Source organism: Mustela nigripes, chromosome X, assembly GCF_022355385.1.
Source record: "Mustela nigripes isolate SB6536 chromosome X, MUSNIG.SB6536, whole genome shotgun sequence".
NCBI lineage: Eukaryota > Metazoa > Chordata > Mammalia > Carnivora > Mustelidae > Mustela > Mustela nigripes.
The window spans coordinates 33,857,706-33,873,755 of NC_081575.1; the positions used below are offsets into that span (position 1 = coordinate 33,857,706).

At 32.4% G+C, this 16,050-nt stretch overlaps 1 protein-coding gene across 1 annotated transcript in view; it reads right to left on the bottom strand.

The window, feature by feature from the left end:
- Positions 1-11,805, bottom strand: part of HTR2C (5-hydroxytryptamine receptor 2C) — a 156,901-nt gene extending 145,096 nt beyond the window's left edge. Inside the window, exons 1-2 of the mRNA XM_059385128.1 lie at positions 11,771-11,805; positions 6,619-6,932 (exon numbers count right to left, since the gene is read on the bottom strand). Of these exons, the coding sequence (XP_059241111.1) occupies positions 6,619-6,932; positions 11,771-11,805 (349 nt within the window). The remainder of the gene's footprint in view (positions 1-6,618; positions 6,933-11,770) is intronic.
- Positions 11,806-16,050: the final 4,245 nt, after the last annotated feature.

Sequence of the window (16,050 nt, forward strand, 5' to 3'; positions counted from 1 at the left end):
TATATTAGGGATATTAGCCCTTTATCTGTGATAAGCATTGCAAATATTTTCTCTGAGTTTGCTGTTTGTTTTGGAACATTGCTACTAATGCTTTTGCCATGTATTATTGTAATTATACTAAGATAACTATCTTTTGCTTTACCACATCTGAATCTTGAGTCATAGTTAAAAATCCTTTCCAAATACCTCAGTTATAGATGAATTCACTTTTCTTTTCTTCCAGTACTTGTATGGTTTCGTTTTTAAAATTAGATTTCTGATCCATTTAGAGTTTGTTTATATATTTGGCATGTGGCAAAATCAAATTTTATCTTTTTCCAAATGGCTATATTGTTAGCCTAAAACATTTCCCAGTGATTTTGAATGATACTTTTATCATATAGTACATATCCATTTGTACTAGGGTCTATTTTAGATTTTCTACTATATTCCCCTTGTTTGTCTATGTAAGGTCCAATGATACACTTTAAATGGTAAAGGCTTTATAATATGTTTAAATATCTCCTAGTGCTAGTCCTCTTGCATAGCTCTTCTCTTTCAGTTTTTTCAAGCTATTCTTGCATGTTTAATTTTTGTAAATGAACTTTAATATCGACTCATCTAACATCATAAAAAAAAGCTTTGGAAAGACACAAACATAAGACCTGAAACTATAAAACTCTCCGAAGAAAGCGTAGGGGAAAATCTTCATGATGTTGGTCTTGGCAACGATTTTATGAATATGACATCAAAAGCATAGGCAACAACAAAAGAATAAATAAAGCTTCTACAGAGCAAAAGAAACCATCACAGGGTGAAAAGACAACCTATGAAAGGGGAAGGAACAAAAGTGAGCAAGTCATATATCTGATAAAGGGTTAATCTCCAAAATATATACAGAAGTCATACAACTCAAGTAAAAAACAAACAAACAAACTGTAATAATCTAGAAAATGGGCAAAGCACTTGCGTAGACATTTGACCAAACATGACTTACAAATGGATAATATCCATGTGAAAATATACTTAACATCACTCATCATCAGATAAATGCAGATCAAAACCAAAATGAGATTATCACCTCACCCTATCAGAATGGTTAATTAAGACAAGAAATAGCAGGTATTGGTATGATGTGGAGAAAAGGGAACTCCTGCACACTGTTGGTGGGAATACAAGATGGTGCAGCTGCTATGGAAAACACTATGAAGGATCCTCAAAAATTAAAAATAGAGCTGTTATATAATACAACAATCCCACTTTTGGATATTATCCAAAAGAATTGAAATCAGGATCTTGAAGAGATATTAGCACTCCTATGTTCATTGCAACTGTTTACAGTAGCCAAGATGTGGATGCAACCTGAATGTCCATCAACAGATGAATGAAAAAAATGTAATATAAATATATATGTAATTTATAGATATATAATATATACTACATTCAACAAAATACTATTTAGCTTTAAAAAAGAAGAAAAATCTGCAATATGTGACCACATGGATAAACATGGAGGACATTATGCTAAGTGAAAAATAAAACAGTCACAAAAAAACAAATACCGCATGATTTCACTTATATATGAGGTATCTAAAGTAGTCAAATTCATAGAATCAAAGAGTACAACGGTGGTTGCCAGGAGACTGCGGGAAGGGAAAATGGGCACTTACCAAAATATATAAAGTTTCAGTTAAAATGAGTAAGCTGTAGATACCTGCTATACATCATTGTAACTTTAGTCAATAATAATGTATTATACACTTAAAAATTTTTTAAGAGGGTAGCTCTTATGTTAAGTGTTTTTGAGACAATATGCTTTAAAAAAATAAATCTTGTCATTTTTATTGGAATTGAACTAATTGTTACATTAATTTTGGAAGAACATAGAGATATGCTTCCTTATCTTGGCTATTGTAAATAATGGTGCAGGAAGCCCATGAGTATGTGTCTCTTTTTGAATTAGTGTTTTTTATTTTTTTCAATAAATGCCCAGTAGTGGAATTATTGGCTCATATGATATTTCTATTTTTAATTGTTTTAGGAACCTCTGTACTGGTTTACAAGTGGTTATACCATTTATATTCCCACCAACAGTGCATACAGTTTCCTTTTTTTCTACATCCTCACCAACACTTGTTATTTCTTGTCTTTTTTGATTCTGGCCATTCTGACAGGTATAAGGTAATATCTCATCATGGTTTTGATTTGCATTTTTCTGATGATTAGTGATATTGAGCATATTTTTATGTAGCTGCTGAACATCTGTTTGTCTTGTTTGAAGAAATATCTATTTAGGTCATCTGCTCATTATAATTAGATTATTCAACTAGGGAAATTACCTATTTTTAATGCTCTGAATTAATTTGCATATACATCTACAAAGTAATCTCATGATTTAAAAAATGTATTTTCTTCAGTTATTCTCCTTGTGGTATCTCATTTTATACATGCTTTTTTCCTTTTTTTAAAGTTAGCTGATGAGTTTTTATTTTGTTTAACAAAATTTTTTTTTTAAAAACCAAGATTGATTTATTCATTAGATCTATTGTTTTTTATTCTGTAGTCAATTTCTACTTTTCTCTTCCTTTTTTTTTTTCTTCGTGCTTTCTTTTGGTTTACTTTATAGTTTATGTTTTTTTCCAAGGTTGTTTTTCTGGGAATTTAATTCATTTATATGCTTTCATTTTTACTGATAAATGTGATTAGGGATATGAATTTTCCACTGATCACTGCTTTAAGTATTATTATTTAGACTTTGATATGTAGTGTTTATGCTGTCATATTTCTAAAGAAATCTGTAATTTCAGTCTACATTTCTCCTTTTGATCAAGAGCTTATTTTTCAAAGATTTTATGAATTTATTTGAGAGAGAGAATGAATGAGAGAGATAGAGGGAGAGAGGAAGGGAGAGCACAGGGAGAGTGAGAGAGGGAGAAGCAGACTCCCCATTGAGCAGAGAGCCCAATGTGGGGCTCCATCCCAGGACCCTGTGATCATGACTTGAGCTGAAGGCAGACCCTTAACTGAGCTACCCAGGTGCCCCTCAAGAGTTGTTTAAACATTTGTCATAATTTCAGCCTGAGATGGTCTTTAAACTTTTGTTAATTTTTCTAATATTATTGCCTTCTTAATCAGAAAGCACTTTGGGTAATATTTTTACTTTTCTAATATTTTCTTTGTGGTCGAGTATTTTTATTAATTTTTGTGCATGTACCATGTGCACCTACAAAGAAGGTATACTCTCTTTGATAAGAGTATAAAGTTCAGCACACCTTCATAAGATCTATATCCTTTTTATTTTTTTGCCCAATCTTTCTTATACTGAGTATGATGTGTTAAAATCTCCCATTAGTAGAATGTATTTATAAATGTGTCCTTCCCTTGTGGAGCATAACAAATATCATGGAGGACATGGGGAGTTGGAGAGTAGAAGGGAGTGGGGGGAAATTGGAAGGGGAGGTGAACCATGAGAGACTATGGACTCTGAAAAACAATCTGAGGGGAATGAAGTGGGTGGGGGGGTGGGAGGTTGGGGTACCAGGTGGTGGGTATTATAGAGGGCACAGATTGCATGGAGCACTGGGTGTGGTGCAAAAATAATGAATACTGTTATGCTGAAAATAAATAAATGTAATTAAAAATAAATAAATAAATGTGTCCTTCCATGTTCTTTGGTTTTTGCTTTATACAGACCGTTGCTGTGTTATTGGTGACATAGGTATTCTTAACTTCTATATCTTTGTTGTTAATTGGGGCTTTTATCATAAATAAGCATCCTTCTTTTTTACTCTTGTTGCTGTTTTCACTCGAAATTTACTTTGTTAGGTATTAAATCACAATTTGTTTTCTCATTTCCATTTACTCAGTGCACTTTTGCTCATCCCTTTATTTTTAACAATTATGAATCACTGGGTTTTAAGGTCTTCTCTTGAATAGAGAATATAGTTGGGCCTTTCTTTTTAAGGCATATTAAAGATCTTTTATTTGTAGTCATGTTTTAGGTTCATTCACGTTTACTGCTGCTACCAGTATATTTGTTTTCCTCTGTCATGTTACATCATGGTGTAATGTTGAGGGCATAATGTTATATTTTCTTGTGTTTGTTCTTCTAATTGATTTTTTTTGCTCTTTTATTAATTATATTTCTTTTGGGGTTTTGGAAGATTTGTTTTTTATTTTAGTAGTCAACTTGAATATCACATTTATATCATGTTTTATTTATATCATGTTTAATGCCCTTAAACCACTGTTTTCTTATTAAAGCTATTACTTTCTGGTTTGCCAATTTTTTACGGTATCATTTAACTCCCACCTTTTGTTTATAGAAAAATCAATAAAATTATTTTACTTTCCTCTTCCTCTTTTCCTTTCTATTCTCCTCCTAATTTTAGTTGCATTTTTGTTAATTTTTTAGAGTTTATATTACATAATAGATGTTTTATAACATATAACAGTATTCTACTCTTATAGCACTTCTATTTTTGTCTTAGCTCTAAAATTACCCATATTAAATGCTCATCATTAGTCTTTTGGATGAAATTTTCCCAGTCATTCCTTTGTTAGTTGAATCTCATCTACTATTTGATTTCTTAAGAAGGGCTTAATGGGTTCAGAATTCTCTGAGTTCAAAATCTCAACTTTTTATAGCCTGCATGGCTAGCATGTCTGGATGTAGAAATCTTCATTTCAAACTCTGAGTATGTTTTTCCACTTTTTAATTTAAGGTATACTTTACATACAGTAAAATTTACCTTTTTAAAACTGCACACTAGAATTTATAGCTTTTCAAATTTTAAGAATTTATATATATATTTACATTATATATGTATAATTTACATATATGTATAATTTACATATATGTGTATATACATACATATATATATATATATAAAACCACCACATCAACATATACCAAAATAAATACCCCTTTTCAGTCATCCTTCCACCTTAAACCACTTGAAACTAGTGATCTGTTTTCTTTCTTTATAGAGTTGCCTTTGAAAGAGTTCCTTAGAATTGGTTAACTTTTTGAATAATATTGCTTCTATTACTATGGTTTATTTTTGTTAATTGTGAAGTCATTCTAATTCTCTTACTCTTGTGTACTTTTTCTTATTTTTACCTGAAATTCCTGAAGATTTTTTCTTTATGTTTAAAATTAAAAATGGAATTATCATATGATCCAGTAATTCCACTACTGGATATTTACCCCAAGAAAATGAAAACACTAATTCAAATATATACATACATCCCAATGTGTATTGCAGCATTGTTTACACTAGCCCAAATACAGAAGCAACCCAAGTGACCATAGAGAGTTGAATGAAAAGAGAAAATATGGCATATATATAATGGAAAATTACTCAGCTATAAAAAAAGAATGAAGTCTTGAAATCTGCAACCATACCATAGACCTAGAAGATATAATGCTAGTTGAAGTCAGAGAAAGTCAGATGCCATATGATTTCACTCATATGTGGAATGTAAGAAACAAAACAAAGGAGAAAAAAAGACACATTAAAAAAAAAAAAGACTCAAATACAGAGAATAAGCTGGTATTTGCCAGAGGAGAGGTGAGTGGTGGGATGGGTAAAATAGATGAAGGGGAGTAAGAGTACCATTATCTTTTTTTTTCTTTTTAAATTTATTTTTTATGAACATATATTTTTATCCCCAGGGGTACAGGTCTGTGAATCGCCAGGTTTACACACTTCACAGCACTCACCATAGCACATACCTGCCCCAATGTCCATAACCCCACCCCCTTCCCCCCAGCAACCCTCAGTTTGTTTTGTGAGATTAAGAGTCACTTATGGTTTGTCTCCCTCCCATTATCTTGATGAGCCCTGAGACATTTATAGAATTGCTGAATCATTGTATTGTACATCTGAAACTAATATAACACTGTATGTTAATTACACTTGAGTAAAAAAAATAAAATGTGACATAAATAAGGCAAAGGGATAGCAGAGTATGAAAAGGAAAATAAAAAACCTCTCTAAAATCAATATTATAAAAATTCTGAATGCCTGAGTTTTATTGTGATAATGTGACCTTGCACTTATATAATTATTAATTAATTAGTTATCCCCATCACCTTGTGAAAACATAAATTGTAGACCCCATAAAGAATAGCTATTATTGAGTGCATATTATATGCCAAGCACTTAGTTTGCCAACATTTAAAGCGATTACTTAAAATACATTTATTAAGGATGAGGAGTCTCTTTTTCTTTCTTTGTGTAAGAGATGATACTAAGTATGTGTACTCCCCTCCCCCAGAACACAGAGGTGAGAACATGTTTCTCACTGTCACTGTCACATGAGAACATGTCTCACTGTCCCATTGTATACATTAAGGCAACTATCATTGTTTATAAGTGAGACTGAGCAATAGAGTGTTTGTGCATGATTTTAATATATTGTAAAATGTCTGTTTTGCTTTTTGAAGACTCTGCTACTGATTTATTTAATAATATGATAAACACATCAAATTCTTCTGTCACACAATTTACTTTTTTCATCATTTTCCAAATGATATAAGTAAAATGATTAACTCTATGAATGTTTACTATGATACTTGACATAAATTAGGATATAATCTGGGATTAAAAAAAAAACTAATAAAATTGTACTTACCATAAAGGATTGCAAGCAGAGACAGTGGCATGACAAGTAGTCCCACTAGCATATCAGCAATGGCTAGGGACATTAAGAAATAGTTGGTGGCATTGTGCAGTTTCTTTTCCAAGCTTACTGCCATGATAACGAGAATGTTGCCACCTATTGTCAAGATTATTATGATGACGATTGAAAGTGCTGGCCAGTTTTGTACCCCGTCTGGGAATTTGAAGCGTCCACCATCGGAGGTATTGAAAATGTCAGTTACTAGAGCTGCAACAGGGCTCACAGAAATATCGCATTGCCAAACCAGTAGGCCAATTAGGTGCACACTGAAAAATGAAGAAAAAAAAAATCAGATACATATTACGTTGTTTATATCAATAAACTACTTATACAAAATAATTGCTTTTCCTTTAGCAACTCTTATCACATCACTGTCATCATTTCTACTGCCTTAATTAAATCTCACTATTTTTTCTATCCAAGGAATATTATGAGTCAGACACTTAGTTTATGGAGATATCTATATCTATATATAGATCTAGATATACATAACTAAAAATTATCTGTATTATAAAATTGCATATATGTATTATCATTTGATCACACACAACAACCTCATGAGGTCAGTATTGGTTTATATTCATTATGCAAATGATGAGTCTGAGGTTCAGAGAGGTTAAGTAACTTTCTCAAGGAAGAACAGCCAGTAAGTGGCAGGGACAAGGTCCATAACCACGTCCTAGTGATTTCAAAGCCTGTATTTTAAACTGTTACTCTATACAAGCAACATGAAGCCACAGTGTTGTTTGATTTGCTCTAAGGGTCTATTTTTATATTTTTTCAATATTAATTTCTTCTTGATCCCTTCTGAGACAACTGACAACAGAATGAAGAGAGATTTTCCTTTAAGCACCCAGTGCTCTGACAAGAAAATTGCACCATTGCCTTTTTTAATCTAAAGCTAAGAAGGAATAAGTTGTCATCAGACAAACTTCAGGGAAGAGGTTAGAAGAGGCACCGTGGGTTTGGGCCATAGCGCATATTCATTTCTTTCTAACACTCTTTTTACCTTCTCACAGCTACAGAGTCTAGGCTGGCCCATACATATTAATATCTGTGCTGTAAATCTTCCTTCTATCTGACACTCTTCTCATTTCAGTCCTATGTTTTCTGGGCCCTGTTCTAGGCCAGAAAATGATTGATTTGTGGTGCTGATGAATTCCTATGGGTTTGCTGCTTTTCCTGTGTTGGATGCAAAGTCTCTTAAGTCATTTAAACTGTGCCTCTCTCAGGAAGGTATTTTCATAGACTCTACTAGTAAGAATATCAGGACAGGTGGCAAACAATGTAGGAGAAGCGGACATGGCTATGTTTTGTGCATCCCAAATCAACTTCCCCCATAGTGGTGTGGGATTTATTCAGGTTACATATATTAAGTGTCCTCTCAAAGTGTGTGTTCCTAAAGGATTTAATAAAACTAATATTTATTTTTATTAATGAAATAGATAAGAAAGATAGGCATATTTATTATTTCCTGCATAAAAACAAAATTATTATTGAAAATGTTTTTGTGTATTGTATATTCAGTAGTAGTTATTTTATAAATATTAAGCAGCAACTACACTACAGGTAGTGGTTGTTAAACCTTGTTATTATTTGTAGAGGAGGACATTTTCTCTACTCATACAATTATATGCTGAATAATTTTTTTTTTTTTTTTGCAAGACTGTTGAAGTAAGGGTCTTTCTGGAATTGGGGAGATCGAACACATGACATTAAAACATCTATAGTCTGAGTTCTTCACATACATGATTTTATTTCATTATCTTATTCACTTTTTCTTTGAACTAAAAATGTTCCCTCTATACAGAGAAAATACATGTGTGATTTGATTAGCTTATCATTTATTATCAATTATCAGAGAAATTTACTGTAGTAAAACTGGATGATTATGATAGCATAATGATATCATAACTACAACATTATACACACATACATGCACATACACCACACTTTCTAACTTACACTGGAATGCTTGGCCTGAAAAACTATTCATGTTTCAAAATTCAAGTAAAATACTGTAATAATTTTTTGGATTATTTAAAAATTATTTCTCTTAATATCTTGGTAATATACTTTTATGTCTTTTAAGATAATGAAGAAATTATGAAAATATTTTGACTTTCTCATTCTACAGAGGGTAGAAAACTAATATTTTAATCATCTTGCTTAAAATAACTTCCATATTAGTCGAAGTTACCTGACATTCTAAGCAACACGCAGGTGGTGATATACATAGTAATTTTTATCAAATAATCAGTAAATTATTGTATCAAATAATCAGCAAATTCTATTTCCTGGAACATAAAAATAAGTTAAGGTTATATATGCTTCAAAAAATCTGTATCATAAGTAATCTGTGATGAATGCAAGTAGAAATTATTAAAATAAAGGACCAAATAAATAGAAGCAAGTTATTTGCTCTCGGCTTTGATTATTCTGTCACTATATTTGCTGCATTGGGCATGTGATCAATTTCCTAACTTCATGACCTCAATGATTTTTTGATCAGTCACTTAACCTCTCAGAGCATCAGTTTCTTCATCTGTAATACCTATCATGTGATTGTTGGGAAGATTAAATGATAGATATAAAGTCCTGAAAATTATACCTATGTCATAAGAGGCCCTCAGTAAATATTGGGGCTTACTTTCCTTTTGCCTTAAAAGTTAAACAAAAATAGTTTATGTTAACTATACCATGACTCATGTATTTCACAATTGGTGATAATTTAAATCCTGATTTTATTGTAATAAGATACTAATTTATGCAAAAAGTGTCTCAGACAATAATTTTAAATCTGGGTCTTTTCTGGCTTATCTGATGAAGAACGTGTCCTTCTAGCATTTAAAAAAAAAATCTAGTTTAAATTAGCTGCTGATTATCTCAGCTAGTCCTGTAAAAGTTTATGCTCATAGTAAAATGTTTCATCTTCAATTGTCAAGTATAGAAAATAAATATATTTATCCTTCAGAGAATAAGGTCCTAATAGAATATGCATCCAACTTGAATTTTCTAAGCAAGTTATAAAAACATCAAAGTCCTTTTGTATATTTCTCTAAAAATGACAGAGGGACACCTGGGTGGTTTAGTTGGTCAAGTGTATGCCTTTGGCTTGCGTCATGATCTCAGGATGCTGGGATCAGGCCCTGTGTTGGGCTCCCTCTCCCTCTGCCCTTTCCCGCCAATTGTGCTCTCTCTCTCTCTAATAAATTAATTTTTAAAAATCTTTAAAAGTGTTAGAGGAATGCAGGATAAAATTGCATGTAAAAAATACATGAAATACTTTTGGACAATTATCAATTTTAAAATTTGAGTGTTTTATTTGGGATTGGTTATCTGCTGGCCAGATATTATTTTTAATTTTCATGAAAGAGTCCATGAGACAAATACTTAATTACTGAGGAAGCTTACAGAATCTAAATATACCTATTGTGAATTATAAAATAATGTTACTGGAAAGATCCTAAAAGAGTATTTACTTCAGTTTCCTGGTTTCAACTCAATTAAATTTAATACATTCTTACTGGGTGTTACTATGGGCAAAGTATTATAATTTTTTTATTAAAGGTCAATCTTATTTTCTATAGTTTTGTAATCAGAAATTGGCTATATTATAATTAAACCTAACTTCTGATATTTACATGCTTCATGAAATATATACAGTCCTTTTTATAAAAGAAGAAGAATATAGGTCTTAACCTTAAGTTAATTGTTATTAAGCCCACCGAAGTCTCATAAAATATGTACACAAAAACTACAGTTTCTCCCTGAACAATACAACCAATTTATTCATTGGTACTAAAGGTTTAACAAACATATAATGTAATGTTCCTAGTAACCAAAATGATACTTTGATTTGAAAGAGTGTATGTTTTATTTTTTCATTTAGTTTTTAAATTTTTTTTTTTTTATTTGAGAGAGAGAATGAGAGAGAGAGAGAGGATGAGAGGGGGCGAGGGTCAGAGGGAGAAGCAGACTCCCTGCTGAACAGGGAGCCCGATGCAGGACTCAATCTTGGGACTGCATTCTTGCATGGCATATGACAACGGGTGCTTTTAGAAGAGGTGAATTACCATCCATCCAAGCAGGGCTGGGTCTCACAACTCTGAGATCATGACCAGAGCCCAAATCAAGAGTTGGTCACTTAACTGACTGCACCATCCAGGAACCCCTTCCCTTCTTTATCACTATCCTTCATCCTTTCCTTTTCCTGTCTGGTGCTGTTCTCTTGGAATCACACATCACTGAGACTACCATCAGCACAATGTACCAGGACATCCAAGATGGGCTGTGGTGGAGTATATTGCATATTGTGGAGGATCCAGTGTTGGTGTATTTTATATCTCTACTACTCCACAAACTTTTTCTTGGGTGAGCTCTTTTACAGGACTGATGGAGGAGACTATAGGAGCAAGGGGATTCAAGGTTTCTCAACTGGAACTGATTAGAATTTACAGAGCGCTGGATCTTTTTTCCATGTCCCATTCCTCAAAGAGTGGGTTTGGAGGAGACCAACCCAACATGTATTAAGTTAAAAAGAAGATATACCTGGATTCAATTACATTTAGAATTGCTCAGTACTTGAATCCAATTCTTTTCTCCTTTATGTGATATTCTATTGACCTGAACTACTGGATCATTGTATCAAGACTTTGGAAGATGCCATTGTTTTCCTCTGCCTAGCGACATCACCCAACCTCTACTCTCTGACTTCTTATTCAACCATTCTTTATAAAACCAGAAACATCTTGTCCTTTTGGCTGTTTAGTTCATGCAGGAAGAAAAAGGCAAAACAAGAAAAGAACCTTTCTCATTTCTACATTTTAACCATGGAGAAAGGAGCCAAGAACATTGGAATTATTTTTGAATTTAAGATATAATTGCCATATATTTATTTGAATACATGAGCAGTTCTGTTTAACTGAAGTCTAAGTTATTGGGGTTTTTTTCCAGTTATTTTTGAACAGGGAACATGCATTATGTTAGTCTATGGGCTGCAAATTGAGGCAAACATAGCTGAGTGATCATAGAAAAACCTCTTTAACATTTTTGTTCAAGCTATCATAAAAAAGTTAACTTTTAAAAAAAATAACATCCTTACAGGAACGAATGCACCGCTTTCCTCAGGTTCACCATGATTGCTTCGGTGTTAAGCAACCAAAGTTTAAAATTTTGAAGAGGAATTGTAACAGATTGGATTCATAATTCCATCCTTTCTGGGGAGAGAGAAAAAAAAAGAAAAAGAAAATTAGTTAAAAGTCCAAATAACTTCATAACAGCCAATTAAATAAGCTTAAATATATTAAGTGTTAAGAAACAATAGTACAAAATTTAGCAAACAGGTAAGCATGTTATATAATTTAAGTGATAAAAAATGGCAGAGAACTATTTTTCATTTATTTACCAATATACAACCATCATAGTTCTTTTTCTTTCCTTTTTTTTAAAGTTTTTCTAAAATTTCTTGTACACACTTTACTCATATGGGGCTTCTACTGAAACTTCTTAGAGTACACAAAGCTTCAAAAAAGTGCTTTTAGAAAAAATTAAGAATATATGCTTAATCGACAAACCATTTGGAGAAAGTTTGTGATGTAATAATTAAGCAACATGTATAAAATACAAAGGTTTCATCTTATAAGAACACGGGAAACTAAAATAAGTTGTAAGTATTTCTATTAAGTGAACACATTCTGTACATTTCTTATTTATTTTCTTCAAAGTGAAGCAATCTGCATTTACATAGTTTTATTTATACTTTTGCATTAACCAAAAATATTCTCTAGAGGGCAGCACCATGTTTATATCAAAATAAATGAGTTGATGAGGTTTACTATATTAAATATAGCAAACACCCTATGTACCAGCTTGTTAGTATCCTACAGGTAATTATAGTTCAGGGCACATGGAAGAATGCTAAAAATGCAAACAAAAGGTCAGTTGCACAAGATGATGCAAACAAAAACCTTAATTTCTTTTATTGATTAAGAGGTGACAATACATCCTAAAGGTATTAGGAAGGAAACATGAAAACTCTCCAAACAACTTATCAAAGAATTTCAGAGAGAATGCTTTTAATTTCTATAGGCTACTTTTCAAGGAATCATTTGCAAAACCCCACCAACTATTTCTGTAGCCAATTATTTAGCAATTAGCACTCACTATATTCAGTATGCTAGAATGTTCGCCAATGTCAATGTAAAGATTGATAGTGACATGTGCCACTCTCTAAAGATGTTATTGCCACAAAGGAGTGCATCAGAGTGGCACATGTCACTATCAATCTTTACATTGATATTGAATGAATACTTAGTGTAAATTCTAGTGATTAACATAGAAACCCTTTTTTTGTTTGTTTGTTTGTTTTTTGTTTTTTTACTGCCAGGAGATTCCTAACTAGAAACAAAGTGGGTAAATCTCTCTGTCCTCTATTCTTGGTTTTCTAGATCTTCAATTTTAGGATTTTGATTATACTATCTTCCTGCACCAAACATCTAACTGAAATTCTGAATTTCTGGGATCATAGGCTTTTACAAGAGTCAGGATTGTCATGTTAGGTTTGTATGCAGTGGGCTGTCAATGAGAAAAATGTAGATGCTCTGGGGGAGGGGGAGAGAGACTTCAATAGCTTGAGAATGTGGAATAACATTGAAAAATCATCTGTTCTGTCTAATTTGAAGATATTTTCAAGGAATGTAAAAAAAAATGTGTTGATAATCTCTTCTAGTGTTTTCTAGTTCCTGTTAGAAATTTGGAAATAAAATTTTACTGGAACAAATTGTACCTCCCTATGTTTCCCATCTCATTAATAGTACTATTATTCTAGTCATCAAGCTCTATGAATTTAATTTATTCTCTCTTCTTGTCCCCCACATCTCACTTGTGAGTTCTATCAGTGTTACCTACGCAGAAATATACTTTCTTTTTCACTAGAATAATGCATAAAGTATGGCCTCCAGTGTCCAGAAAGAAAATATTCCATGGAAGAGATAAAGTGACATTCTCTAGATCATTAGTTATACCGTTTTTATCCCATAAAATGCTGCCAGACAATGCATAAATCCCTTTTCTTGGGAGGTCTGGAAATAAGTGACAGAAAAAAAAAATGGTACAGAGAGATAAGAAGGTCTTATTTTGCTTCTACAAATACTAAAATTCTTCTTTTCCCAGTATTAAAATACAAAAATTGTTTTTAATTTTTACTTTTCAAGTGTTTAAAAATTAATATAATTTAAAAGTTTCAAAGTAAAATATATTTCATTTGAGTAGATTATAACAAATCATTTGAAATTGCATTTGCTATAGCTTGATATGATAATCATCTTATTAAACATTGTATCTTCCATATTCTCAGCCATAGTAGAATCGCATTATTGTTACTCAAAACACCGTGTTTCTTTAAAATTTAATCAGTGTTGTCATCTTTTTTATATGTACATTTTCCTGTGAAATATAAACAAGAAAACAACAAATATCCTAACTTCTGATTTTGTTAATTGAGGAGACTAAGTAATAATCACAAAAGTATATTGTGTAAACAGATCTTCAATTTATTAACAAAAGTACCTTGGGGGCAAAATAATATCTTTCTGTACTATTAAAATTTGGATTTTTTTGAAACATGATTAAACTGGTTAGAAAATGCCCCTTGATTGGCGGTAAAAGCTTAGAACTATGATTTGATAGACAGGAATAAATTATATATAAATTATGTAAAGTAAGTAATGTTACATTACATGTTTCCCCAAAGGGCTAAGACACTGTGGTGATATTTTGCAATGAGAAATGTTCTGTGGGTACTTCTACAAAACCTCCTAAAGTCTTGGATAAGATAAGTTAAAAGACACAAACAAACAAACAAAAATAAGAGAAACAACAACAACAAAAAACCCATAAAAAGCAACACTAATTAAACACTCTGATCTGCAAACCTCTCAGACTCTGTTAATCTTTCATAATGGAATCCTCATCATTGTTGAACAGAAAAACAATACCTGGGAATTTAAGTGCTCAAATTTGAGAAGACTTGTATTTTAAAGAATTAAGAAAAAAATCACTGGTAGAGTGATTCATTTTAAATGAGAATTTACATGGTTCTCCTAGAAACTATGTTTGGTCATGTAACAATGTCGAAGTATTATACATATAAAGTAAATCACAGGTTAAATCATACATATACATATGTACATATACACTTCCTTCATTCATTGGACAATAATTTGATGGTTTGCTTGGAAACCAGTGCTATATTTTCTTTAAGGGATACCTAGTTTTCCATGCCCATTTGCCCTTCAAGTAGTGAGGGATCTATGGCCATCCTTGTGGTCTATAGAATACTTTATGCTCATTTGTGAAAGACTACCAAGATGAGAAAGGGAAATCACTTTTGCATGTTATCTCAGTCTTACACATTTTAAATTTAGCTTATGAAAGAACTTTCTTGTGGCTCCATATTGGGAGATGCAAACAACAAAGAAAACCCCAAGATTTGGACTCTAGTAAAGTCATCATTGGGGATTAGGTTTAAGAGTCAAGTGTTACACCAGTAGCGAGTAGACATTAAGTTGGAGAACAGGAAAAATGAAGAAATGGAAAGAATAGGCAAAAAGGAAAATGACAAGGGAGACTGTTCTGAGAAGGAGCAGAGTCATACTGTGCGACTTGTCCAAAAGAAGATTGCCAGTGACCTTAGCACCATTTCAAAAAAGTCGTGTACAAAGGGTCTAGGATGAAATTGGATGAAGGGGAGAGAAGAGGACCATCCAGACAAGAGGAGGTCATGGGTGAGGAAAAGGAATATGTTCAAAGGGTATGTCCAAAGCAGCAGAGGCAGATGTGTGCTAAATATGTGCTAAAGACAAATTTTTGAGAGAAGGAGCCATGAAGATGTACTTTCCATGTAACTCCCACATTCCTTAGCCAAGTTCTGGGGTCCTTGACTGATGGAAGGGCAGGGAGAGGCTTGAGGTTTAAGGTGTGAAGTGAAAAGATCCTAAAGAATGAGATTGAACTGTGGTTTTATCTAAATTGTGTTTGGAGAAAGACAACTCTATGACTTTATAAAAAATCCCCCCCCCAAAAAAAATCCCAGACATTTCCTTGCATCTCAAAAAGCTAGCCATTTATGATTTGTTTTTACTATTATCTTTCCTACCCTTTGACACGGAAGAAAGATTGGTCGTGTTTCAATCACATTTCCTGTCCTCAAACTGTTTCCTAGCCATTCTTTTCCAGACCTGGTTAAACATAATACTGATAAAAATAGTAAGAAAGTGCCAGTGTTTCTACCTGATGCTTTAACAAAATTTGGAAGTAATCGGTTATCCCATTAAAAAACATAATTTACGTGAGATTTCTTCAAATCCCATGAGCTGATTATAA